Here is a 27,804-nt window from a genome sequence, read left to right on the forward strand (position 1 = left end):
AAGAAGGAAGACCAGCGGAGCTGTACTCGATATGCTGTGTGCTGCTTCTTCGTCGTCGTCTGTTTTTCACGCTGTTTCCTACGATGAATTCCCACCAACGCACCCAACTATTTATTCTTCTATTATAGCTGGAAGGGATGCCGCCATCTACGAGCGACGGCGGTAACCATACTGGTTGTGTGCTTGCCGCCGTCGCTTATAGATGGCGGTAGCTGTCCAGGTAGGTTTGTGTCGACATACACGCACACGATCCTGGGGAACCTAGCCCTTAACAGCTCCGCTGTAAAAAAACTAATGTAGAAACGACGTGTACAGTCCATTCAGTCTCGCAGAAAATGCAGTTGCAAAATAGTTATGCTATACAGTGTTGGCTCGGATTATTTTTTTAAAGGGAACATTAAACTGTTTTCGCACTTCAGTCATGAAAACTGAAACATGAACTGGCTTTTTGAATCCTGTAGACATCCGTGGTACAATACAATGTCCCAGTGACGTCTGCACAACCATGTGTACTGTTAGGGTCACATTTCCCCCAACAGCCCTTATCTCCTCTAAGTAAATTTTGCACTTGCCAGGAATTGTACACCGAGTGGCCACAGCCTTAAAATTAGTGAAACAGAAGAAAAAAATGCTGTAGCCAATAATAACAGTTTTGGAACACAACGCTTTGCACAGAGGACCTTCCGACAAAATGATAACACCCAAGAGAGAAGGGCGACTCCCTTTAAGATGAATTCGGGGCATTTCTCATTGAGAGCCAAGAAGCTGGCTGCTTTCTTTAGTTTATTGATTGCATTATCTACTGATTTTAATAATTTGAGTTCATGGGCAGAGTGCCCCAGGGCCAGTCCCACCTCAGGTGGCTTCTTTTGTGCATTTGTGCACATAATTTCTTTGTGGCACAGATGTTAAAATTTCTAGAAGATGGGGCAAGACCTCCTATGTCCAACCACGGACCCATTCATCCGAGGGACAAGGTCATTCTCCAGATCAATGCAAGCATTGACTCCGATGCAGAGGTCAAGCCTCGAAGACAGCCTCCTTGGCAGTTCCATACGCTGCACAGGTGGCCTTTTCGTCTTCCAGTTCTCGTTGCGTGTACCTGCGCACTCTCCTTCTCCCCCCATCCTGGCCCGCGGCTGGAACGTACCGTAGGACTTTTGTCTCCCGACAGAAGCCGATGCCTCAGTTACTTGCCGAGGAAATTGCGCAATGCCTTCGTGGAACTGCCTAGCTAATTTCCACCAGACAGCCGAGTCAGTCCTCAGTAGCTCTCGCAAAGATTCCGTTACACCTGGCTGGGAACTTGTTGCATGGGGCAAGTACTTGGCTTTGGTTGGGACGTCTGTAGTGTGTGCACCCGGATTTTGGCATATGAATGCGATCCAATCGACGAGCGATTTGAGAATGTTGGGCAGTTCCAGTTGAGACGTGGATGTCTGTGTCTGCTTGTGCACGCTGCACCTGGAGTTGCGCAAGGTCGAGAGCTTTACTGTAGATGGGGTGAGCCTTGCCTTCTGTGGAACTGATGTGGCCTGCTCAAGTTTCATGGGGCCAACAGGTTCCATTGGCCTGCAGGCAGCGTCCATGGAACTGATAGTCCCCTGGTACCTTTCGCAAGGCGAGACATACACCTCTCGAAGCATTGGTTCTGTGCATTTTGGTATGACTGGTGTCCAAGCATTGTTTCCTTGCTGGGGAGGTAGGATTTTGTGCACAATGCTGAGGTCAGTGCATCCCCATGCCTGTTTCAGGGAGGTCTTCATGTCATCATGGACGTAGCAGCAAACTGTCCTCTGGCCAACTTGAGGCCTCGCAGATTTTGTGAAAGGTGCTGGAATCAACCGAGTGGTGATGGTCTCTTCGAAGCAGTCGAAGCTTGTCCTCGAAGCTGGCCATTTAGAGGCAGCTTGGAATGTGCTTTTCCTCACAATGTCTGCCTCTCTGCAGCACTTTGGCTCCACAATAGAGTATGTCCTCTCTGTGCTAGACGGGTATCGTTCCCAGACATGGCAGCAACTAAGAGTTTCCCAGGAACATCTAGATATCCTTGCAGTGCCATTTTTTGTGCTGCAACTCTCGAAGGAATGCTCTCTGCTCGCAGAGCAATGAGGTTTCACACCACGGGACTTGCCTGTATGGTCAAGGTACTGAGCATGTGAATTAGCAGTTTTCAAGCTCTCGCTAGTAAACATATTTTTTATGGATGTCTTTCTTGGAACCCTTGTGGGAAATGAAAATACCCCTTGCTTCATTGCTCTAGTGCTGGATTCCTTTCTGGGCCGACCATTGATGTGTCTTTGCAGTGGAGGGTTGCTGCATGAGGCTTCCCACTTGCCAAGGATGTGTGTCTTGCCCAAAGTCATAGAAGTGTGCTTCCTCAATGCAAAGGGATGTGGGGAGTGACAAAGCCTTTCTTTGGGTGAGGTGACCCCTAGACGAGATGTGCACACTTTTTCCTTGTAGTCTCCAAAGGGAGCGAGTACGGTGGTCTGGCTCTTGTGGTTTCTGCAAGTCATGCAGCAAGTGGACATTGTTCCGGATGCTGTCATTGACGACGCACGATGGCACTCCAAAAGCTGCAGGGATTTTGAGAGGGGAAGGCAGGACCCTATCTTGCGAGTTTTTTTATCTCCCAAGAGACGTCCCAATGATCTCTTGAGGTTGCTGGCCAGGTAGTGCTGACGGCTGCATTCCTTGCCAATGTCACCAGAGTCAGAGAGACCTGGAAGCACGATTTATTTGGTGTATAATGATTGATATGCAGCTACTTCCGGGACGTAAAATGTTTAATGCTCCCCCCCCCCTTTTTTTTCAAATTTTATTTATTTTTAGCAACCAGTTAAAAATGTGTTGGGCTTTCACATTGTGTTGTTTAAAATCTTTTCTTTAGTCAAACGCATTTTTATTTATTTAATTTTTTTTTTCTTTTTTTAATGTGAGTATTGCAGACATGTATTTCACCGCCAGCGTTTCAGAAAAGTACATAGCTCGATGGAGCGTTTGCTCGGTGACAATATGCCATAGAGACCTACCAGAGATCTTGATGACAGGAGCACTTCCAGCGGAGCTCGAACCGGTCACTTCGGTCTCGTAAACCTCAACTCGCACCGAGTATTCTTCCACGAAGTTTTCATGGACGTCGTCATCGCAAGAAAGGCTGTCGAATTCTCCGATGCTCTGCTCAGTGCTGCAACTGTCCATGGTCATCACGGCTGCCCTGCATGAAATGTATCGCTTTGTAAGTCGCGTAAAATCGGTCACAACACGGCCCGTAAATTATTTAGCGTATAGAATAATATTCTGATAAATATAACTACGGAAAGCGGTTTGTTTTCTTTTTTTTTCAACAGCGTAGTTGTTTCCACTTCCAGGCACAGCTGCACTCACTGGTCGTCGCCCGCGTGGTTGGTCGGTCACCCGCGTTCTGATATTCGATTTTCACTCTCTTCTTCACAAGTGTAAGGAATAACATGAAACTGAGCTACTTAGATCTTACGTTAGAAAAATTATACAGAAAATATTTGTGCAATAGTCACGACAAATGTAGGACATGTAAAACTTAATCGCCAAAAGTAGGATGTGTGCTTGTGAAATCGAAACTGAAACTGTTTCTGCAATCAAGTGTAATAAACACGTGTTTTTACATTACTATTAAAGTTTTATTTATTTTATAATTGTTATATAAATAGTATAACATTTTTACTGCAGTTAAAACAAAAAGAAACCGAATAGTCCTTTGTGCGCTTCGCGTGCTTCGCGCGTCAAAGAAATCAGGAACATGGTAGACATCAGCCGCAGCGCATGGAGGCGTGCGTGTTTGTATTTTAATGTGATGGCAACGCAAGTGACTGAAGTGAAATTAAAGTAAGTTTTAATAAGAATTGCACTCTATACTCATCTGTAGCTTCAACACTACTAAGCGCTGCATTCAGATGGTACTTTCTGATCTGTGTTTTTTTGTGATGTACAAGTTTTCGTTCGTTCAAGTCAGGAACTCGACTTGTATTTATCGAGTTTTATGCTTCTATTTTTCTCTTTTCTGTTAGCCACAAGAAGTTCCGCGCACTTCTGAAGAAAACGCGGAGGAAGAAAATACGCCAGAAAGAAGCCCGAGAACGGGACAGGCTCCGAGGTGGGTTCGTCGGCTGGAAGGTCCGTTAGCTCGTGTACCCCGGCAGACCCATTGCTTGGTAAAGATGTCGCTGGTCTGCCGCTGGCGTGGCCTAAGAAGAGGGGAGGAGCCTGGGAGAGGGGAGGAGGAGGGGCTATTGCGGAGCGCCAATGGCGAGGTGCGCGGAGGGGCGCGCGCCGGGAAGCAGGCACGGGCGCTGCGGGCTCCTATTTCAGTTGCTTTGTCGGAGTACAGATGGCGCTACGAGCGCGCTGTCGCGGAGGGTTGTCGAAGCCAACGGAGTAATTAATAGCATCCTCGATCATCCGCACCGGTGCGCACCGGGGCACTCGAGCAGTACCCCCCTCACTCACCACGACTCGTCCCCCGTCGTTCGACGCGCTGGACGGCTGCTGTGGTAACTGCAGTGTCTAGGTGGTATTCACTGGCGGCCATAGTTGAGCTCACTGCTGCTGATCACGTGTTTGCGGCAAGCTTCTACAACGCTTCCAACACGCACATTGCACACCATCAAGATAGTCTTCTTTGGGAGACCATAAATAAGAACTCATCCGAAGCATGCGCTGTGAGCAGTTGCCTCAAATATGATGTCCAGTGAATACCTTCTCTATCGAATACATACGTTTCAAAGCACAGCGACTATACGGCGTTCTATCTTACTCTATGGAACACAGTTTTGAAATGAAAATCTAGATGGCTCTTCAAACGACGGAAGCCGGAATGAAGTGAGTGAGGGGGGTACCCCCCTCCGGCGGGAGGTCCACAACTGAGGTAATCTAGAAATATTGCACCAAACCAGCCACCATTCTTCCAAACCATTGTCTTGTGCCCATACCTCCTGCAGCATGCATTTCATACTATCAAATATGTTCTTGGCATTCCTTGCCAAGACCAAATTCGATTGTGCCGAATCTGTGCTGCAGAAGGTATGGGCACAGGAGCATGGTACGGAGCAATGGTGGCTGATGTGGCGTAAATGCATGGCTTCAATACATGGCTTGCATTGGTAGCTGTCGTTGTGGTAGTGTTTCTCTCAGCATGTATACCTTCTCTAGCATTAATTTTGCACCAGCAAACTTGTTCTTGTCAAAAAGTAGGGATGTCCACCTGCTTGATGCAATGACATCACGTGCAAGCCGCCATGTGTTTGTTTGTCCAGTGCTTGGCAAGCTTTGATAGTCAAGGATGCATAGAATGCTCCTCGCGCGCTTTCAGCACAAAGAAAAAACGAGATTGCTTCTTAGGTGAACAAGTGCGTGCGGGGCTGCACCCTTATACATAGCTTGCCTGTAACGTCGTTCACGGCCGTGTTGGTATTTCATGTGCCAGAAGCATTCGGTTCACCGCATTAGTTTCTCACCGCAGAAGTAGTAGCTAGAGGTAGCCAGTAAGTGGAAATAACCATCGGTGCCCAGAAATGGCAACACCTGCAAGTTATGTATACCGTTTGCCCGGTTCATTCCCCCTGGCAGCGGAGCAAGATGCAGCGGCGGAGCGGTCCCCTGGCTTCCAGGAGAGGGCAGCCGAGGAACGCCGGCAGCGGATGCTTCAGGAAGAGTACGATGAACGTGAGAGGTGCCCATTCTCCCTCCACTCTGTCTGCACCTATGCTTTGCTGCACGAGATCATCCGAGGGCAATTTTTGCACCGCTTAAATAGACCTTTTGCCAAATTACCCAAGCACCAAGGAAAATGCAGGAAACGTACACAAGCTGCACGCGCTTGCTTTATCAGTATAAACAGTTGGAAGCAAGAACTCCAAACAAGGTGTTGACGAGTGCACGTGCGAAGTGCATTCGAGCTAGGTTTCTGCTTGAGAACAGTTATGTTCCACATGCCAGTACGTGCAGCACGTGTATCTGCATTTGCAGCATAATCTGTAAACTACTCGCTGCACAAAGCTCAGACTTGGTCCCGCTCTATATTGTCGACGTGGGCCCAGGCTGAGTCGCTTGTGGCTGACCTTGTAGGCAACGTGAGCACCGCCTGTGGCTGGAGCGTGAGGAAGTCGCACAAGAGGAGTTCAGGCGACGCAAGGCCGAGGAAGAAGAGTGCAGCCGCAGGAAGAGGGAGGTAAATGGAACGCCGCTCGGTTCAATTTATAGACATTGGTGTTTGGAGAGACGTGGGGTGCAGCGAGTGCATGTGTTCACGCAGCGTGACACAGGAGCCACGCGTCACTGAAGGTATCACGTGCCAGGGGCTTGTGTGGGTCGCCATAAGGGCGACATGAAGGTTACCGGTGTTTTGGGTCTCACAATGGTCGGCTGTTGTTTCCCACGTTACGTGTGGCTAGCCAGAAGTGGGATGTGACAGCAGCCTCCGCATAACCCGAATGCCATAGTCAAACTATGATAGAGATCGAAGCTATCTCCGTTGCCACCACGGCACTGCTGCATACTCTATTCTTTATTCGTGTGGGCTCAGTCTTGCGGAAGTTACTTTCAAAAAGCAATTTGTTACAGCTATTTTCACACAAAAGCAGCGAAGTTACCATTAAGGTAACTCCAACAAAAAAATAATTAGTTACAGTTACTTCTAAGAAGTAACAGTGTTACTCTTAACTTGTCCATGAGACTACAAACATTTAAAAAAAAAAGTTGAGAATGTCCCCCCTGCCCTTCGCCCAAGTTTATTACGGAAAGGTTAAGTTGGGCACAAAGTGAACATGACAGTCAGAATGTTAGAACGCATAATTTAATTTCATTTTTCATTTCATTTATCGTTCCCTTAAAGCACCCGTAGGGCTTTACATAAGGGGGGGCTTTGACAGCAAACAAAAACAAACAAAGAAAGGAAAAACACAAGGTTAAGGGTTGCTAAATATCGAGAAACGTAGCAAGTGCAGCTCTGAATCCAGATGAGTCTTGAATTGTAACAGTATGTTCTGGCAGAGAGTTCCATTCTGAAAGTGATAATTGCAGTGGAGAGAATTTAAAAAAGGTTGGTCCTTGGTGTTACCAGATGAACTTTCTGAGAATGGTCTGTACGAGGAGAAATGTGATGAGCCGCAGGACAGTACGATTCTCTCTTTAAAGGGGCCTGATAATACAAAGCGTGTAATGAAACTAGTCTGGTCAGTTTCCTTCCTTCCGCGAGCAGTGGAAGGCCGAGTTCTTTTTTTAGCGTAGTAATGCTAGTGTGTGTGTAGTTTTTAAGAATGAACAGAGTTGCCCTGCTTTGGATCGACTCTAATTTCTGTAATTTGTATTTCTGTAATTCTAACTCAAAAAGTTCAAGGAATGAGTAGCTTGGACTCGTTCAATGACATCTTAATGCTGAAGAAAGTGGAAAGTGACAACAAAAAAAGACTTTGTTACTCTCGTCGTTACTTCAAAAACAGTAATCGAACTACAGTTACGAGTTGCATTTCAAAAAGGTAGCACATTCTAGTTAAATATTACTAAAAGAGTAACGAAAGTTACATTAGCGCGTCACTTGTTACTTGTTACTACTACCCAAACTGTATGGGCTTCCAAATGCCGTCTCTTCGTGAAGCGGACCATGGGAAGTCTGTCCTTTGCTTGACCGCACGAGGCGAAATGCTCGCTTCTGCCACCCATGCAGGCGCAGGAGGCCCTCGAGGCTGCCGAGGCCACCCGGAGGAACGGCGTGTCCAAGGAGCACGCTGACAGGGTCAAGAAAGAGGTGAAGCAACGCACATCCAGCCATATCCAATTTTGCCCGTGTTTGGGCGCCGCTGGTTTCATTAATGTTGTCCTTTTTCTTTTTGGGCCTGCAGAAATTTAGTTTTTGCCAGGCACATACCATCCCTTTGATTAATTCATGCTCGTACAACCCAAGCAGGTTCCTTTAGTTCTAGGTGACAGGTGTAGAATGGCGAGGTGGTCATCTCTATGTGCTGGGCGAGACCGATTAGCTGCGTTAATCGTGGTTCGACTGTCGTTCCCCTCTCGCCTTTCCGAGAGCGTTGGCCGGATATGGTGGCGTGAAAAGACAGGGTGTAGGTGATCGGGGCGAGCCAGAGTGTGAATGCTCGGGAAGGACGTAACTTTGTGTGGCAATTCAGGAGAGGTGAAGAGCGTACGTGCATATTTTTGCTCAGTGGTCGAAGTGTTTGTGTGCGCGGGCTCACATAGCGTTGACTGCATTGCCTCGGAACCTTGTTACTGTTAATAGTAGCCTCGCTACTCCACAATTTTTATAAAATAATATTAGTGTGGTTTATTGTTTTCACAATGATGATAAAAGAGTCAACGTTAATTTGCCCACGATGTGGCTCGACGGCTTCGGTTGATTTTGACGCCTAGTCTTGGAAATTGCCTTTTCCTGTTGAGCCAGGTTACTTTGGCTCGGGGCTCTTGTAACTAGGAATGCAGCTTTCAAATTTTGTAGTGCATTTTGCTGGGGCTCGGCCCAAGGGCTCGACCGAATGGCACGGTGCGTTGAATGTTTGACCGGACTAGCATTTTCCACACGTAGTTAGAACAAATTTGTGAGCCCACACTCGGTCTGTCTGCAGTCACGTCGGCATCACCTGTTTTTAGAAACGCTCCTTAACAGACGTGCACTGTGCCATGTCCACCCAGAGCGGTGGCTGGACTCTGGAGACTGTATCTTTTTGAAAGTGAAGGAGCTCGGGGCTGTTGGGTCAACGGGTGTGCGTCGTGTGCTTGCCGTGTTTCTCGTCGTCTGCGAAAGTGCCTTAGCGGGAGCCCAGATGCGCAGGCGCCTCGTCTTTTGCCACCTCCGTGCCTAAACGACTTTTCCCACGCCCCGCTGTCGGTAGGAGTCCCTAAAGGACGCCCTAGCCAAGCTGCCTGAGGTGAGTGTGCCCTGCTTTCTCGTCTCGGGGACCTGTCTGTTTTGTTCGGGTGGGCCGTGGAATCGCAGTGGCTGTGTGATGGCTGCTCTTAACGACCAAGAGAACTTTCAGACATCATCGTTCCTTTGTTTTAGTGTGTACGCTGTAATTGATGCTTCAAATTAATTATCGGCTTTTTGTACACTGCATGAGGGCAAGTACTCAGTGAAGGTTTTGCGCTGTATCGCAATCTTGGTAACCATGAATTTGTGCCAGCTGAACATTGCTTTAAGCGTCCGTATTATTTCTGCGTATTATCTGATACGAAACAAGGATCTATTGTTGTTATTACTATTATTATTATTATTATCATTAATGTCAGAGTGGCTAGTGGCATAGTTGCAGTGGAAGACCTGGCAATCATGTGCCCAAAATAGACACGATTGCCGAAGTCGATTTACCTAATTGGTGGTCTAGTGTTTTGTAAAGTGCGTTCAGGAAGTACCAAAAGGAGAGTAACGCAGTTTCACTTATAGATTTTGCACTTTGAGACAAGTTCAAATTGGGTGAAATGTATTTAGAGTGAACTTCACTGGACACTCCAAGGGTGGGCCCATTGTAAAAAGACAAAGGGTTGTCATTAGTAGAAGCTTGAAGCAGATGTCACAACTCCTATTCCCTCAAGAAAAGGCTAGTTTTGCGCACAGTTCATACGCTGCACAAAATAGTTCCCACAAAACAATTATGAGAGGAGAAATTATGCTTTTTTGTGTCTGAAACATATATGTTTTGATAAAATGACAACTGACTAATTTAAGATGCACGTAGCAGCGTCTTAATTCACTACTTGAAAGGTAAAATTAGTGGGGTTCTGCGAGGAGCCATACTTCTTTGCTAGGGTTCTCAAGGTAAAACTGAGTGTAGACATTCTAAAAGTGTTTTCCGTGAATGTAATTTCAGAGGGGTTTGGGTGCCTCGTCATGCATGCTAGACTTTCCGGGGTGTGGGATTACGGGCTGTAAACCGGAGTTGCGAAGGAGGCTGAACGTGGAGGTTGCTTGGGTTCAGGGCAATGCGACGTGGCACAATCCGCCTGCACCTTCCAACTATGCGCCCGCGGTGGAGAGGGAGGCCTGCTCTTTCTTTGTCAAGACGGGGGCCTGCCGCTTCGGAGAAAGGTGTGTTCTCTCTTCTCCGTCTTGCATGTTTTGGAAGCCATCTCTGTATCCCGAGCTATGTCAGTGCCAATTATGTAGTTGTCTTTATTTTTTTACGAATCGGGAAAGTTAGGTTTTTTGCGTGCTCTGTGTTTTTCTGACCGGCGTCTGCAACGGAAGAAAACAAGGATGGGACAGTGAGGAGTGTGTTTTAGAAAACATGCAGTTGCATCTACAAAGATAGGGATGCTGCAGCCATAGAGCTGCTATAATAAATCCGCACAAAAAGGTCCGCCGTCTTCCCGTGCATTTGGGCCGCCTCGAAACAGCAGGGTGCAGATGTCCATGATGCTGGGAGGCCGTATTGCTGGCCAGACTAAGAAGCAGCAACATGTCACTAGGATCTTCTCCTTATTTTCAGAAAGATCATGGGTGGCACGCATTTTTTAAAGTATAACATTGACAAGCAATTGAACAACTTCAGCGTATTGGGGCAAAGTGAACACATGTAACTGAAATTGGTGACAGGCAAAAGGTGTCACGAAAAGATGTATCTGCCAGATTTTAATTTTCTTATTCAATAAACCACGAAGACGTTGATTCCTATAAGTATTACGTCTGCGTCTCGTAAATTGCGTTTAAAAGTCATGTTTTTTTTTAATCTCTGTAACGATCACGCGACACCCTATGGCAGCATGAGCAACAAAACCTCGCGGTAGCTTTTCGAAAAAAGGTTGAACGGGTAGTCGGCTTTCTTTATTCTTCGAGTAATAAATTGGGAGTGATAAAAACATTGAGTTATTTATTGGCATTTTCGTATTAACTATTTGAATGACACTAAATCACGCGGTTGCGATACAGTTGAGGTTTCAAACTTATCTGGGTCTTTTGTTGTTTGGTAACCGTCGTAACTGGTGCTGCTCGTCCCGCCGTGGCTCGCATTCCTTTTAGAATGTGGGTGTGAAACCTGATTGTGGATTAGAATTATAGTAAAACATGAAGTAAAGCAATGATAAGTTAGAATCCCAAGAAAATTTGAATCCAGAACTTCGAGGGGTCAGTAGTAAGGAGGGACGGAAGCGTGCGACCCCACATCCGTTTTAAACCGCATATTTTTGCGAGTGTAGTCCTAGGACCCCATGACTGGCTTTATGGTGGCGAGTTTTCCATTGATTTTCCTTTACCACAATCTTCCTCGGCAGTGCCGCCCCTCAAGTGTGCAAGAGCAATTAATTTTGATATATTTCTAGCCTTTTCTTATTTTTTCTGCAAGCGGATCAGCAATTTTCTGATCAAAGCGAGATCATAATTGCGGCTTTTCATTTGACGATCGTATCAGGACGTGGCTCGACCGATTGAGGTTGCAAACGATTCCCTGAAACTCTTCTCTGTAGTACGACATATGGTAGCACAAACGACGTACAGTGTCTGCGTAAGGCTTGAAACCCAACAAGCGACTGCGGTGTAATAGGCGACGCAAGAGCTCAGTGCGGTGGGCCATCTTACGAGTATCTGAGCATGATATCGGACGTTAGATGTGATCCGTCGACTCATGTGTGTGACGTCATTATGGCACCGCTGTTGGAGCGATATCTGGCATTCTAACTTTGCCCATTGAGTCCAGTCTACGACGCCGTCTTGCACAAGCAATAAAAAATCCCCTGTTGGTTACCTATCATGACATATTTTTAGAACTGAGAAGGAAGCTTCTTGGGATTCCGAAATTAGCTTTTTTATGCTAATAATTTATTTATTTATTTATTTACTTACAATATCCTCGGGGCTATAAGGCATTAGAGAGGGGGGTGGGTGTTAAGTACGATGTTTGATACTGCTTCTCGGAATCTGATGGGGTCCTGAATGGTGATAACGTCTTCGGGAAGGTCATTCCAGTCCACAGCTGCATCAGGAAGAGAGGTGTGCTGATGTGCTGTGAAAAACACTTTGGCTGGGCTATTTTATATTGCAATGATTGAGTCTGGAGGAAAGGTAAGCCGGTGGGGAAAGAAGAGACTGATCGAGAAGTGGTGAATAAAAAAACTTTATGCAGAAGGCAGAGACGGAATATTTTTTGACGGGCGAAAAGCAATGGGAGAGAAAGATTTGATTTAATGTGGGAGACACTGGGAAAACTGGAGTAATAAGACTGAATAAAACGCGCAGCACGGTTTTGAACTGATTTAATGTAGTTTGTTAATGTAGCATGATGAGGGTGCCAGACCGAAGATGCATATTCTAATTTAGACCAGACTAAGGCAAGATAGGGGAGCCGTTTTAGTTGAGAAGAGGTGGATCTGAAATTGTGACGAAGGAAACCCAAGCTTTTGTTAGCTGAACTCGCAACTGAATTAATATGGTTTTCCCAGGAGAGGTTTGAAGTTAGAAGAACGCCGAGGTATTTATACATATCTGTGTGTTAAAGAGGGATGCCATTGAGAAAATGAGCAGGAGAAGTTTGAAAAGAGGAACGAGAGAAGCGCATGTATCTACGTTTGCTGACGTTAAGCGTCGTCTGCCAGTTAGTACACCAGCTCTGAACTAGGTTGAGGTTATTTTGTAGGGTTAAAGAGTCATGTGGGGATGTTATTTTTCAGTAAAGGACACAGTCCTGTACCGAATCTGGACACTGAATCTGGACATTCGAACGAATGAACATGGGTCGTGCAATAAAGGACAATAATTTCAGATAGACATATATATGGCTCAGAATTTTGTAAAAACAATGTTTCACGAGCCTTTTAGTAGCTCGGTAGACGTCCGCCTGCAGCATGAGCCATCCGCCCTGGATAAGACTCGATCACGCTCGCCAGCAAAGCCCGACGCAAGGCAACGAGCGCATGATTGAGTTGGAGCTTCCAATGAATTGTGAGCCTGTCACCAACTATGGGTGGCAGCTTCCTCTTTTCTGCCGCTCTTTCTCCTCCTGCCTCTCGGGACTAGCAAGGTCCACGCTTACGAGTTGCCACATTCTGCAAGGTGTCTTCGACCCCCCCAGCTTCAGCAATCCGGACGGGGGGGGGGTAAAGACAAAATGCACCACATCCTGGGCGCTTACGTCGGTGCTGTCGAGAGAAGGAAGGAGAAAGAGAGGTTAAGCGTATTCGTTTTCCGCAATAAGCCCAAGTTGTTCGAGCACTTGTCATGTTTATTTATTCTTATACAACACTCAACGTCTGTATTTGCATGCAATATAAAGCTAGAAAAACACTAGGTACCAATTGATGAAAATCAGCTTAAAAAAAAAAAAAAACGGACAAAGAAAGGAACAAACACGACAGGACGGAACTGTGACAGATGAAGAAGAAATAAACTGCAAAAGCTGAAAATCAGCTTTTTTCATCAGTCATGCTTCATCATTTTCACCTGGTCCACTTCACTACTTTGTTGCAGTTTATTTCTTAATTATCGTGCTCCTCTTTTGTCTCAGCTCCAGCCGCCTCGCTGGCTCCGAGGCGAGAGCGCCGGCCTATGGATCCCCGTGTGGCGGGTTCGAATCCCGGCCGAGGTGCCCGCAATCTGACGGAGGCTTATTGCGGAGGAGGCGCCGTGTAACCGGGCTTTCGGTTGCACGTCAAAAGATCTCCAGGTGGTCCAAATTAATCCTCAGTCCTCCGCTGGGGCGTGCCAGATGCCCGTCGTTGGTCCGGCACGTAAAACCCCCAAATTTGACTTTGACTTTGTCTCAGCTCCGTACTGTTGTGTTTGTTCCGTTTTTCGTCCCCGTTTTTTGAAGCTGGTTTTCATCAACCATGTTTAATTATCACCGAGTGGCCCATTTTAATACTTTGTTGCACTAGGTACAGACCTTGCAAGTGGTGTTTTTCTGCTTCTTTATGTATATCAAAGAGTCGCCAGCAATATTGTCTAGTCGGGACCATCAATGTCTGCGTCTATTCTGAAGCGTCCGACATGCATAAGACCTTTCCCTCCAGAATATTATATAAGTGTATGCCCAGTGGCGTACCAACTTGTTCTTGAAAGGGGGGAGGGGGGCAAACCAGTCCCCCCAGGGCCGGGGGGCTCTGCCCTTGGTATCCCTTGGGCACCGCCAGCCAGTGTTTACCCTGCCCAGTGGCGGCTCTTTCAGGGTGGGCAAAACACGTCTTGCCCCCCGCACTCTGAGAACTGGGGGGCAAGCGCCTTCCTTGCCCCTTCGGTTGGTACGCCCATGTGTATGCCTCCTTCCTGTCAGGACCACCGATGTGGGCACTTAAGATTCTCCGCTCGCGCGTTTAACCCCCCCGGCTTGAGCGAGCCAGACACGGCCACCGGCAAGCAGTCCCCGTGCCTGGGTGCTTGACTGGATCTGATTGGGCCCCCGTGCAGGTGTTCCCGCAGCCACCCGCGGCCGGTGAGCAGCCGCACCCTGCTGATGCGCGGCTTCTACGGCCACTTCAGCCTGGAGCAGCAGCGGAGGGACGACTACGACGCGGACGCCCAGCTGGAGACGGACGAGCGGGAGCTGAGGCACCACTTCGACGCCTTTTTCTGGGACGCCCTGCCCGAGCTGCGCAAGGCTGGCACCGTCGTACAGTTCAAGGTGTGCCGCAACCTGGAGCCACACCTGAGGGGAAACGTCTACGTCCAGTACGCCAGGTGCGTCCGGTCGGATGTTTCCGGGGGGAGGGCCTGCGCTTTCCCGCAGAACCCGCACAGGTGGATCGGTTGGGACTCTCATGAGCAGGGAGGTCATGGAACGACATGCAAATGGCCAGTCATAACACTCGAGACTGCGTTCCAAGTCGAAGGAAAAGACTACAGCAAGAGAATCTCTCTTACTGTTGTCTTTTCCCTCGACTCGAAAGTTTCTCAAGTTTCTCGCAACATTGTCTTAGGTGCTACATTATTATAATTAATTATCAGCAGCTTGCCCGCACACTCACAGTCGTTTTTTTTTTTCTTTGTTTTATGGAATTGGTGCTGAAATGTGCCAGATGATTGTTGCTTGTCCAGAATCTTGGCGTGGGTCATGTTTCTCCGCTGCAACATTACCGGTGCCTCATCATTTGCCGTTCTCCTCTGTTCAGTTTTGAGGACTGTAATCAAGCAGCGTAAAATACCGAGCATGTATATGTCTTGCAATAAACACCCACCCGCTACTTGTAAAACATTTTAATTATAAGCAATGGGAAGTGCCCACCCCAGCAAACTTCCGAGTCCATCGAGTTAATCGAGTTGTTCTTTCAAGTTGACTGCCTCTTCGTGAAGACGGTGAGCTGCGGCGCCAAGCAAGCTTGATGCGCATGTTGCAGTTACTTTATAGGTTAAGAGTTTCGCCAACCTCCTATATTGCTTTTATACTGTTTCATCAGATCAAGCGAGAGCGTATCTTACCCTGGTGTCCCTTTTTTTTTCTGCTTTTGGACCTAGCAAGTTCCCATACTAAGTTTTTTTCATAATTACCTCAAAAAAAAAATGGGTTGTGGGGATATTTATACAGCGTGTAGTTGGTCTGCCATTCAAGTTGCGACGAGTCACGCGCTGTAGATGAGCAATTTAGCCAGTGCAGTACAACCGCTTGCCTGGTGTCTTTAACGTGCACCACGCAGTAGTGATACACGACCGCACGCCGGTACGATGCTCATCCAGATCGAAACGGGCAGGGGTGGGGATTGAACCTAGGATCCCTGGGTTCTGCAGCGCGAGCTTTCGCTCCACACGTGTCGAGCTGGGTGTGCGCTTTAGCCCACTCGGCCACCGATCCCCCATTACCTTTATCATGGATCAGTGTTTTACAGTATGTGCTGTTTCTACCGCCATTGGTTAAACTCCATTAACATCTTCATATTGGTGATCCAGCTGAACTCTCGTCCTTCATGCATTTCACAACGTCATGTGTTGTTTGTCAAGCGGTGCAAGGTGCTTTTTTTTTGTGGTGGTCGCGAATCATCCGTTGTTGCTGTTGTCACATTTTAGTGCCTTTGGTGGAGCCTGCAACATTGCAAAACGTCAAAAGCACAAAGCTGTTGGGTTAGAGGTCGTGTAAACAGCTCACACTGCCGTAATGTGTCGGAAAGGGTCTAGAAAGCTTCTCTGCAATCGACGGTGCAGTTACAAAATCAAATATGAAACATAACCAACACCTTTTTTTTTATTGTTTTGATAATTTTGGAGTTTCACCCGTAAATAGATGTACCAGTTGTGTTTTGCATTCCTGAGATGGGGTAAAATTAGGGATCGGTCTGGCTGCTCAGTCTTCACCCTGGGAGCACAATCGGGTGACGTGGGATATCACCCAAAATGAGCCCACGCCGCTTTTCCCGGTTACCTTGGATCGATTTGCATTGCTGTTGCCTCGAGCAACCAAATAGTGCGTGCTAGTTTTGTTTCTACAGATGTTCCGTTTACACCAATAGACCCGGCCACACCGGTTTACTTCCTGTAAAACTTTGTGGCATTGACACAGCTGTTGTAGAAGCCGACTCTCAGGAGCAGACTGCACCACTCTTGCTGTTGTCGGTGCCGACAGTCGTGAATTGTTGCGCGCAGCGAGGAGGAGGCCACCCGTGCCCTGGTGATGTTCAACGGACGCTGGTACGCGGGACGCCAGATCAGCTGCGAGTTCAGCCCCGTCCAGCGGTGGAAGTCCGCCATTTGCGGTAACTGCTTTGTTGCTTTTTGCCATTTACTCCATGCTTTTTACCGTTATTTGTTCTCCTTTGTCAGTTTATGGATGCTTCCCCGTGTCCCCCTTTAACATACTCCCGATCCTTTTGCTCCAATTCCTGCATTTCTTTGTTCTTTGTCTAATCGTCGTCCTAACCCCATACCTTGACTCTCTTGTTCCGAATGTTGTGTCTTGCTTTATGTTTCTGTTTCTTTGCTTTAGAATCTGGACTCTTCTTTCCTCTCCCGACATTCGAGTCCCGACTTCTTAGACTCTTGTTTTCTCGGACCGAATGTGCCGATTCACCTTCACCCGCACCCTCGTTCCAGCCCTCGTGTCTTTACTGTCCCGTCTCGACCCTCTCCGTGGCTGCGCAGGGCTCTTCTTCCGCAACCGGTGCCCCAAGGGGCGCGGCTGCAACTTCCTGCACGTGTTCCGCAACCCCACGGACGAGTTTCGGGATGCGGACCAGGACCGGGAGTCTCCGCGTTCCCAAAGGCAGCTCCGACACCCCCGCAGTCCCCCGTCCTCCCGGGAACGCGGATCCACGTCCCACCGGCCGGATAGTTCCAGAAGGTCCTCGTCGACAAGGTCCGTCACCCCCCACTGGAACGTTAGAGTTGCTTTTGGCATTTGCCAAAGTGCAATGGTGCATGCCCAGCAACTAAAGGCTGGTTTACACAGTTGCGACCGCTTACGACCGTTTAAAACCTCTTCAAATCTTTCACTCTGAGAGAACAGACCGGTCATCCGTCAGGGAGTTGGGGAACACTTTTAGTTTCTCTACATTTTCTATTTTTCTTGGCTCGAAAAGTTTCTGACAATGTTGTAAACAATCATTTCTCATAAGTACCGTAGCGCATACATTCGATCTTACAAATACCGCAAATCCTTGGCTGTGGTGAAATCCAGTTCCAGGGTCACCTGATAGGTGGTGCCGGCATGCCAGACTGTTTTCTCGTCATAAGAGATTGCAACAACTCGGTCCCGAGCAAATGTAAGTGGGCGAACGGGCTTTTAGACCGTGGCAGGCCGGCTCAAGAAATGTGCGTGAGAAAAAGTGTTTTCTTTCCGTTAAAAGAAAGGTGTGTGTTGTTTTTTTGTCGCCCATTTTGTGGAAGTTTGGTAGCTTCCTTATTAAACTCTTAGCTAATTTCTGCTTTAGTCTTGGATATTGCCCGCGCTGGCTCCTAGCATTGGACGATACCAGGAAACAGCCGATTTCTTTGAATTGTGCGCTTTTTCGGAATTGAATTCAAACCTGCGAATGGAGCAGTAAAATAATCCCCAGTGATCGCCGATTGTGGCTGTACAAACGAAACAATAATCTACGATATGTGGTGTGTCAATGCACCGAGATGAAGTACTATAGCAACGCTTAACTCTTTCCCGACCACGGGAGAAGTAGCAATTTTCAAAGGATCCGTGCAGACGCTTTTATTTTCCTGACTAATTTGTGTATAGAGCAATATGACACATCAAAATGTGGCCAATTAGTTATTCTTTCAAAGAAAACCGAAATTGGTATAGTGTAAAAAGATTTTCAAATTTTATTTCTTAAAAATACAGTGTACTTGTGGAAGGCGTATAAACACCGACACTTCTACAGCTATTCAAATTGAACGACAAATAAAAGAAAAATTCAGAATATACAAAATGTGCCCCAGACCCACGGCTATTACCTCTGAAAGGTAGTGTACTCTAACTGGCGTTGTCTATTTTTGGTTCATTGGAGAGTTATCATTCATAACACGTGCGTTTTTGAACGAAGGAATGCTTATATTGGTGAAGCACAGATAGTATTCCTCACATCCCCAGCAAAATGCTTCCTTTGTGTTCTACTTTGGTTTTGTTATAGCCTCGATTGCAGTTCCTCTATATTTAGCATTTTTGTCCGACTTGTTGGGGACATGAAACATGCACGCCAGCTCGGGACAGCATTGGAAATTATAGTGATGCTTACCCACAACCATCTGTAGTAGTAAGCGTTGAGGGTAGCGGAATAACAACCATCTGTTAAGCAACACCTAAGTGTCCCCAGAGCTCTTGAGGTCTAAAACTATGCCACAATACAGTTGAATTATGTAAATAATGCCATCTTTGTGACAAAGCAAGCAGTTAGCCATGTTAGACAAGTGCAACCGCCATTCCCAAGACTATTTTTGACAGTCCACCAGCTTGGGATAATGCTCAAACCTACATTGAAACCAAAACTATGGTTCCTTGGCTATTAAGGAGATTGTGGAACATAATTCTCCACACTAAATTCAATTTCTTGAATGCACTTGGAAACCATTGATCACCGGTGATCGATGGCCAATGAACGCGGCCAGGAAAGAGTTAATTGCGGAGTTGATCATGCCACACAATGAGGAAGCGGAGTGAGGTTTAGCTATTCTTTAAGGGAAGATGCGGGCTGGGGACGCTGATTTTTTCAATATTTGCTCTAAGACAATGAAACTTTAGCTCCTTATAAAGTATTGGCTTCTCTTTTTAGAACATGTATTAATTTTAATGTAGCTTCTAGAGTTCTCTGTTCAAAGGCATAGAAAGGTTTCCTTTGTGTGGATGTCTGGGTTTACTAACTTCTTTTATAATGTGCATGGTGCAAGAGCCCGTTATGCTCCCTATGACGTGTAAAGTGCCGGTGTCTAGCTAAACGCTGCGTCCAAATTGTTAATTTAATAAAGAAAAATAAAAACATAATAAAGCCTTTTTAGAAGCCTTTTAAAAGTTAGTTAAAATTTGCTGAAGCAGTATTAAGACATTGCAATTCCAAATAGATATTGGCACTCTACCTTTCCTCAAGATAACACATAAAACATTTGATTATGATTGGAAAATTCTAAGTGCCAAAAGCTGATATCACAATCTGTGAAGACAACTCAAAGTTGCAAAACGAGAAAATTACATTTGTATGTTCTACAAATATTGTCTGTGATTAACTAAAATATGGCCAGAACATTGGCAGGGTGCAGGAGACATTCAGTCAATAAACTCATCTTGCACTGTATGCTGCGACTTACCTGGCTCATATTTGTACCATCTGCAAATATGGGCCAGTTGGCAACTCTTATTGGTCAGACATCACCTGCATTAGCTGTTCCTCTCACGTCGGAATTTCGGTCTTTGTGAGGTTTTGGTTGGCAGCTTTTGCGGTACTGCCTTTAACTTTTTTTTGCTAGGGAAGGTTTTACGGTGGACTGGTGCTAGCAGGCTGAGAATCGTGCAGAAGTTGACGGCTTTCAAGTTGATGGCAAAACTCGTGCGAAGTCCCGCTGTTCTAGCTTCGCTTAAAACGTTGGAAGAAAGAACCCACTCGGGGCTCTTCTCAGTGTGGTTTGAGGGGCAATGAAAATCCCTTGAAATTCTCAGCAGACTCTCGAGTGCGTAGAAAATCTGCACTCGTGACAAATGGGGCAGATCGCACTGCTCACAAGCAGTGTCAGCGTGCTGATGTTGTACCTCACTCAACCCGCACAGGCATGGTCCTATGTTCTGTATCTGTTTTCGAAAGATGCAATCTTTGTAGTGTGAACAAGCGTGAACGGAGCGTCGACTACATCAGAAGAGTTCCCGTTACTGTGCTTAGGCTTAGCAGGCGGCGGTAAACATTCCTCAGCTGACGTTCTTTTGCTCGCATTTGCGCCACCTTTTCTTAAAGTTGTGCTTGCTTCGGTAGTTCCAAATGCGAAAATCGTGCTTTCTAGTGTTGTTTATCACAAATTGAATTGGAGATACATAGAAAGTGCTTCTGTGCCGAGTGATAGCCTCTCAAAGATGGCGGATATTCGCGTAAACTTGCAATTTTTCGAGCACTGCAAATCAATAAGGCACATTTTTTCCTAACTTCGGGTGCGATTATTGTTTTGACTTTTTTTTACTCATAAAAGTAGGACGTCTGAGGGTAATAAAGCAAGAGAAGTAGAGGTGTGCGAATATCAAAACTTTTCGAAGCGAAGCGAATCGAATAATAAAGGTTACGAATTGAATCAAACTGGATATTTTCAAATACGAATACTGTAAACGACTAAATTTTTGCAGGGACATAATTTTCACGAATCGCCTACAATTTGCAAAAAATATGTCCCGCGAACAATCGGGGCAATATGTGAACGCTACAAAAGCTACATTCGATTCGCAAAAATTAGAACCTGCGAATAATTTCAAATTTTCTGCTTTGGCCTGATTCGCGAAAATTTGAGCCCGCAAAAATGAAGTCGTTTACAGTAGTAGTTTCAAATAAGAACATTTTTGAAAACAAAAATTTTCTATTTGATGTGAGTTAAGGGGACACACTGCTCTTTGAGGCAAAAATCTCTTTCAGTCACTGTGTCTTCGTATGTACACGCAATCGTTTCAGCCTTTTTGTTCGCGCTAGAAGGCATAAATGACACCTCGTGCTGCTGCGGCTTATACTCGAAATATTTTTAGCCGTTATATGGCGCCATCTAGTACCGGGAGCTCGAAGCATGAATAAAATCATGCATTCAAGATGGACATTTCCACGTTTTATCGAAGCTCCGTAAGCGCCTGTTCAAATTTGGCTTCTGAATGAGTATCATCGTTCCCGGAGACGTAAGAGTGCCGTATTTTAATAGAAAAACATATTCTCTTCCATAAAATACCAAACACGTGCTTGGCACTAGTCATATCAAATGAATACCAAAACACGTCCATGAGCGTGACTCAATCAGTACTGCGGGCTTTGACTCAATGCACAGACACAGGCAGGCTCTATTCGTGCACGAAACTGAATCGTTTGTATTTTTGCCAACAACCATCAAGAAACACGCAAGAAAAAATATGAAAGATATCAGTGACTGCAGCTGAAGCGATATCTCTAGTGATTACCGACGTCAATGTGTCAGATGCCAGAATGCGGTGCCGCAAGGGTGACGTCTTTCTGCGCATCAGATCCCAAAAATGACTATTTTTTTTCTGTACCACAACCCATGACGTCACTTTTGATGCCTAAGAACTGCATGTAACACATGTTTTTGAGTAATTGAATAAATTTTTTTGACCCATAAAGGTAGCCTTGAGTCAGACTGTGTACATATGAGCACGCATCCTCAATTAATGACTATTATTCAAAAAGAGCCTAAGTTTGTGTATTTGAAGTCATGAGGGTAGAATAATGAACTTCTGTGAAGATAAAAAATTTTGAACTAAAATTTTGAAATTCGTGACCGAAAGGGTATAAACTAATAAAACTTTTTTTTTTAATTGTGATTTTTGAAGATTGGCAGGCACTTATCGTCTTGTCCTGATCGATTTTCATTAAACAAGTCTCTTATCTTGAAATATTGTCTCGGAAACAAAGTAAAATGGATCAGGGGATGTTTGTTTTTTATATTAGTTCTGAGTGAACTTTTTACACCCTTTGCTATGTTATGGAAGCCATATCTCCACTTGCACACATCTAGCCTTCATTTTTTTTTTCTTTCTCGGGTATGTGTATGTGAGATATGCAATAAGGGATGCAAATATAATAAATAGGGCATTGGGCTTTTTGTAGGTGCCTATTGGGTACCCTGCAATAAATCAGTTTGAAACTGGAGAGTTCGAAAGTGTCCTAAAACGTTTATAAAACATCCTAGGGCTCTCATTTATGCCTTATTGTATTCCACATAACTTTTACTTGACTGATATATGTTTATTGTCTTATTTTAGTGTCAATTTGTCTTAATCCTTCTCATAAACTTTGCAAATTAATTTTCAATACTAACAAAACTAATTAGGTTACATCAGAACCAAGTACATATTTGTAGTCAGATTGTAATGGCAGATTAGCTATGTAAATTTAATTTGCATTGAATCACAAGTTATATAAAAAACAATGCTTAATTAAAACACAACTGAAATTTTTTTTTTTTCAGCAATTGTTTATGAAAAGATAATTTTATTGCAATAAAGAAAGGTCACATATGTGACGGATAAAAAAAAAGATGAAATAAAAGATCAGTCAGTAAAACACCATTCAAGGAGTGAAGTTACGGAACGTAAATGAAAGTATGCAAGTGGGGGTGGGTCGGCAAGCCACAACGCAGTCGGAGCTCGCATCGCAGACGAATGTAACTATGTGAAGTTAAACTAAAGTACACAAGGGGTGGCGGGACAGCAAGCCACAATGCAAAGTCAAATCGCGCAGCTGCACCGACTTTGTGCAAAATCTTTTTACGCGGGTGAACGCAACCACGTGAACGTAAACCGAAGTACACAAGCGGAGGCGGGTTGGCAGGCCACAGCAGAGTTGGAGATCGTACGGGGGGGATCAGTGGCCGAGTGAGCTACCGCACACCAGCTCGGAGCACGTGGAGCGAAAGCTCGCGCTGCAGAACCCAGGGATCCTGGGTTCGAGCCCCGCCCCTGCCCGTTTCGATCTGGATGAGCATCGTACCGGCGTGCGGTCATGTATCATTACTGCGTGATGCATGTAAAAGACCCCAGGCTAGCGGTTGTACTGTACTGGCTGAATTTCTCATCTACAGCTGGGAAACTCATCGCCCCTGAAGGCAGACCAAGTTCTAGGCTGTATAAACACACACACAACCTAATATTTTTTTGGAGATTGTGCGATTACGCCGCGCAGCCGCCCTGACTTTGCGCCATCTCTTTCCATGTACAATAGTTCTGCCGATAGAGGGCGACACAAAGCAGCAATAAATTAAAAATACTTCTTTTTTCTTTTTTTTTTCGAAGGGAGCAAATTTTATGTTTATTAGTGAAAACAGGTAGAAATAAATAACAAAAGGAATACCGGCAAACTCATGAACCGGACAATCAAGCGGTAAATAACACGAGCCAGATAGTGCCGATAGTTGAGGTCAGGCGTAAACCCATATCCGAATTCATAGTAGTGACCATAGTAATGAGAGTGGTCCATCGTGTTTGTGCTTACGCAATGCACGTGCCACTGCAAACTTCATCAAATCTATCGCAGCGTTTGCGTCACGACCACTTCGCCAACTCCGAATCCAGGCATCACGGCAAGCAGAGGACAGATCGCGCTACCGCAAATAACTTTCCAGTGCATCATATATGAAATAAAAAAAAGGAACTTAGATTTGCTTTTTGGGTTTGTCCAAAAACAAGACAGGGAACTCGACCGCGAGTTGACACTAATCGGTGAGTTCCGCGTTATTCATAGTTTCCGAAGTATTCGAAGGACTCTAATACTTCGAACGGCAAAAGTGCGAAGCGAATTGAACCGAACAGCGAGCATTATTTGCAAAGTATTCGAAGTTTCGAATTTGCACACCCCTAAAGAAAAGACAAAAATCTACAATTTCCAAAAAAATATTAATTATTCGGCTCGGGCCTCCCCTTAAATGATTTTGGTTAAAAAAACTGTTCACTCTGCATGGTACTGCATATTGCAGACTCAGAAATTTTGTTTGTTCGGTGGTCTTCTCTCTGCCGACAAGTGATGTACGCTGGTGCACTATGTGCGTCGCTCTTTGCCTTTGTCTCAGGGGCTCCCGCAGTCCCCCGAGTCACCGTAGCAGCCGGGAATCTAGCCGAGAGTCAAGACGATCCAGCCGATCCGAGAGAAGCAAGCACTCGGATTCCCCTGAACGAGATCGCCGGAGCCACAAGCACAAAAAGCACCAGCACAAGTCCCACAAGTCCCACAAGTCATCGAAGAAGAAAAAGAAAAGCAGGTCCAAGACTCGCTCCAGGTCTCGCTCAAGACCAAAAACTAGTTCAGACACAAAGTCGGACTTTAGCACCACCTTGGATGTGGCTGTCAAGCCAGAGACAATGTCTGACACCGAGACAAAGACGGAGCCAAAGGCAGCAGCCGAGTCAACACCCCCGTTCATTTCATCGGGCGAAGAGAGTCCAGGAATGGGCTCAGCCTCGTGTCGGGAGACTGGGGGCGACGAAGGGAGTTCTACGAAGTTCGATGAATAGAAAGTTGAAGGAATTGTTTTTAGGTGGGTCCTTCCATCTTGTGATGTAGGAAACAGTCTGAGATGGGCAGTGTGGTACCCAGTGATCCTTGGCTTTGCCTTGAAAGTGACTCCAACTACCTGCTATAAGTAGCTTGCAGTTTGCATTCATGAAGTCTGTGTTGGGAGGCAGAAACTGTTGCATGAAGCATGCGCTCAAAATAAAGCTGGTTTTGCACATATCTTTTTATTTCTTTTTGTATTGAGCATTAGCATATAGAATAAACATTTCAGTGGCAGAACTGGGTCTTGTTTAGCGTGTCTCAAGGCTGTTAACTGAGTCACTTTAACCCTTCGAAGTCTCTTTTGGCGATACTGCCTAGAAGACCCCTTCGGCCCAGCCGAGTTTGTTCCAGTTGAGATGCTGAATGGCTCAACAGCTGATTGCCTCAGCATGTGTGCTCGAATTTCAGTGAATGGACACTGGTTCCCCATCTCGCCCTATGAGGTGAGCAGTGGCTCTTCCCTGAAACAAATTCCTGGCTACGCCACTGGTGGTGAGGATGACCTTCAGCTTTATGTTCACACTTGTCTTTCCATGTGAGAACTTCATTTTGAATGCATTCAAGTATGAGTATTTATTTCTTATACAAAATACCCAAGAAGTTCTTACTGCGTTTTAACAGTAGAGCACTATACAATACAATACAATATTTATTTTGCGGTAAAGCACAATGTAAGACATTTATGTTGCAAAAAATACATCCTTAAACCGATTTTAAAATCATGCACATGTGTAAAACATATGGGGCAAAGTTGTACAAAAAATATCAATGCCGCAATACTTCGTGTTAAGCACATGTTGAATTCGTGATATAGGTGACAAGTTAAGGTTATCTGGATAAAACGCTACGATTTCTAGAACTTGTGTTAACAGGAATGTGAAAATGTAAAGAAGCAAGCAAAGTAGAACTGTCTATTGATCCGTGAACCAACTTATGCAAAAACTTAGCATCCCGGATAGACCTTCTGTTACATAAAGTGCACAATCCTAGTCTAGTTAAAAATCTGAAAAGAATGTGATTAGATCGGTAAATACCAGAAGAATGCTTGACGCTCTTTGTATAATACCAGGCTACTTCCCAAACTATTTTAGATACATTTGAAGCAACTTTGGAATTACCTTCGGCTGTAACAATTATTAAAATGTGCAAGAAGTCCCCGAAAAAAAAAAATATATATATATATATATATATAGTGTTATTTTTACCGCAAAAGTAAACTGCGTTGCCGAACGCTCATTGCCCAAATGTAGCCCTAGAGGTTTCAACCAGATTCCAAAGTGTCAGCACTAACCGTCGTGGCGACAGTCTGCGGATGGCTCATTACGAAATATTAACCCACCTGGCCCACCAGTACACGCCGCTTCGCGGCGCACCGCCGGCGGCCCAAGCCCCCCCCATTCCACCAAAAACGAGTGAAAATGCGAGCCATTGACAATTTTAGAAAATCAACTTTTGAATAAGATAGCAGTTATGTTCAGTTTTGTCATCTAGTTCGGACCTGTAGAGTGCTACATTCGGGCGGAGAATGAGCGTTCGGCGATGGTTAGTTTATTTTGGCCTCCTGTATTTTAGGTACTCCAAAAGATACTCCTGTGTGTACATTTGCTCAAAATTATTTGGCAGAACTTGCCGCTGTTACTGGCCCGGTCGTGGTCGGAATCGGCTGAATTACGTAATTTAAGAGCTGACCGTCCATGGCAAGTGGTTCAGTGCACGGGACACCGTGGGTTGTCTCGTTTTTATGACGTCGGCTTCCGGCTCACATCTGTTGGTTCTAGCGTTTCTGCGCGGGCTACAAATGAATAGGTAATGGGTCCGCCCTTAGCATCATTAATATTATTGGCCGCCGAATCGAAGTTAATGACACGTTGGAAGTGATACGGCTACGGAACAGCCCGATTTTAAAAGCTCTCGCAACAGATGCGACCCGTGCGAACTCCCCGATAAGGGTCCCTGGGTGCGTGCGCGGCTGGCTTGGACGCCCACCGTGTCGTCCTCGCGTTGGCGGCGGGAGGCTGTGAGAGCGTCTTGTTTCCGGTACTGGAGAACTGGGGCTCCGTTGCGTCACTAAAGGTAGCCGCTCGCGGCTGCTATCGCGGGTGGGAGGTTGAGAACAAACGGCTGAGCGAACGCGTCTTGCGAGGTCATCCATTCGTTTAAGAAAACAAAGCGGAACATTCTCAAAGGTAACTCAAACGTCACGCAGGCCCATTCTTATCGGTCATTTGCCAAAACGGCATTCCTCGCCATGTCCAAACACGAACGTGTGAATGGGACAGATGCGCGAGTTCGCGGAGAGCAGACGGCGTCGGGATATTGACCCAGGCCTGGGGGAAGTGACGTTGACCCGCGCTTCCGCCCGTGCTCCACCAATGGTGAGCGCGGAAACGGCGGTGGCGGGATGGAAGCGGCGCGTAGCGGCAACCGCCGCTTCAGCGCTAGCGCCGACGCCTGCCGACGGCGACGCAAACGTCGAGCTAAACCGGTTGTTCAGGAAAGCGGACACCGGCGGCAGCGGCCGTACTCGACTGTCGTAGTCGTCGTCGCCGTCGTCGTCATCGCGGTGCGTGCTCCGTGCAGTGTTCTGCTCCCAGCAAGGCGATGCCCACCTCTTGATCTTCGCACACGCCGTACCACCGTACCGCACATCTTTCTCCATGGCGCATCTACACGGATTACTCGTAGCCGCGACGATTCTGGCGCTGTGCGCTGCGCGACCGGACTCGAACGGCGACGGAGCGTGCTCGTGGGCGCGCGAGCAACTCTCGACGAAGCTCGGGGGCCACACGTGGACGGACCTGCTGTCCCCGGCGCCCGTGTCAGGTGGGTGAAGCTCCAGGGTGATCTTGGCTCGGGGAGCAGACGACGCGTATCCCGTTCCGTCTAGCAGACGACGTGGGGCTGCGTTTCTCAGATGCGGGATCATCTTCGCATCAATGGGCGTACGCCGAGGTAGACCAGTTGAGCGACCGGAGACCCTTGCCAGCGGACGAGGGGGGCGATAATTCCGTCGCGGCCGTTTAACGTTCGCCCATTTCTTGTTGGCGTCTTTTCTGGGGCGCCGTCGGTTTTTGGACGCGTGCCCGGGGCGCGCAGGCGCTGCCAAGCGACTCACCAGCTGCTGGCAGAACCGGCGACGCGGATAGCACACGGCTCGTCTGGTAACGGAGGCCGCAG

At 46.4% G+C, this 27,804-nt stretch overlaps 3 protein-coding genes across 4 annotated transcripts in view; 2 read left to right on the top strand and 1 right to left on the bottom strand.

Moving 5' to 3' along the window:
• Positions 1-743: 743 nt before the first annotated feature.
• LOC121838006 lies at positions 744-3,403 on the bottom strand. Of its 2 annotated transcripts, XM_042293963.1 has the most exons (3): positions 3,321-3,403; positions 3,036-3,220; positions 744-2,725 (listed from the first exon to the last, which is right to left on the bottom strand). In XM_042293963.1, the coding sequence occupies exons 2-3, from the start codon at positions 3,208-3,210 to the stop codon at positions 918-920; spliced, it is 1,983 nt and encodes a 660-aa protein (XP_042149897.1). In that variant the 5' UTR covers positions 3,211-3,220; positions 3,321-3,403; the 3' UTR covers positions 744-917. The 2 variants fall into 2 exon arrangements, with proteins under 2 accessions (XP_042149897.1, XP_042149896.1); XM_042293962.1 differs by having other exon boundaries at positions 3,036-3,390.
• A 369-nt stretch (positions 3,404-3,772) lies between these two features.
• Positions 3,773-24,804, top strand: LOC8030423 (U2 small nuclear ribonucleoprotein auxiliary factor 35 kDa subunit-related protein 1). The gene is made up of 11 exons (XM_042293996.1): positions 3,773-3,867; positions 4,050-4,135; positions 5,608-5,710; positions 6,106-6,208; positions 7,703-7,783; positions 8,886-8,921; positions 9,969-10,078; positions 14,384-14,653; positions 16,547-16,656; positions 17,042-17,255; positions 24,143-24,804. The coding sequence occupies exons 1-11, from the start codon at positions 3,782-3,784 to the stop codon at positions 24,582-24,584; spliced, it is 1,641 nt and encodes a 546-aa protein (XP_042149930.1). The 5' UTR covers positions 3,773-3,781; the 3' UTR covers positions 24,585-24,804.
• A 1,842-nt stretch (positions 24,805-26,646) lies between these two features.
• Positions 26,647-27,804, top strand: part of LOC8030419 (glypican-5) — a 110,830-nt gene continuing 109,672 nt past the window's right edge. Inside the window, exon 1 of the mRNA XM_029984538.4 lies at positions 26,647-27,450. Within this exon, the coding sequence (XP_029840398.3) occupies positions 27,285-27,450 (166 nt within the window). The 5' untranslated portion in view covers positions 26,647-27,284. The remainder of the gene's footprint in view (positions 27,451-27,804) is intronic.

This window comes from Ixodes scapularis, unplaced genomic scaffold (genome assembly GCF_016920785.2).
Source record: "Ixodes scapularis isolate PalLabHiFi unplaced genomic scaffold, ASM1692078v2 PGA_scaffold5__190_contigs__length_132052651, whole genome shotgun sequence".
NCBI classification, from domain to species: domain Eukaryota; kingdom Metazoa; phylum Arthropoda; class Arachnida; order Ixodida; family Ixodidae; genus Ixodes; species Ixodes scapularis.

Bases quoted from the DNA above. Each gene is read 5' to 3' on its own strand.
- LOC121838006 (XM_042293963.1), bottom strand. From the start codon at position 3,210: ATGACCATGGACAGTTGCAGCACTGAGCAGAGCATCGGAGAATTCGAC. The intron at 2,726-3,035 runs GTAGGTCTCTAT...TCGTGCTTCCAG, and splicing joins TCCTGTCATCAAGATCTCTG to GTCTCTCTGACTCTGGTGAC.
- LOC8030423 (XM_042293996.1), top strand. From the start codon at position 3,782: ATGGTAGACATCAGCCGCAGCGCATGGAGGCGTGCGTGTTTGTATTTT. The intron at 6,209-7,702 runs GTAAATGGAACG...CCACCCATGCAG, and splicing joins GCAGCCGCAGGAAGAGGGAG to GCGCAGGAGGCCCTCGAGGC. The intron at 14,654-16,546 runs GTGCGTCCGGTC...TGTTGCGCGCAG, and splicing joins GTCTACGTCCAGTACGCCAG to CGAGGAGGAGGCCACCCGTG.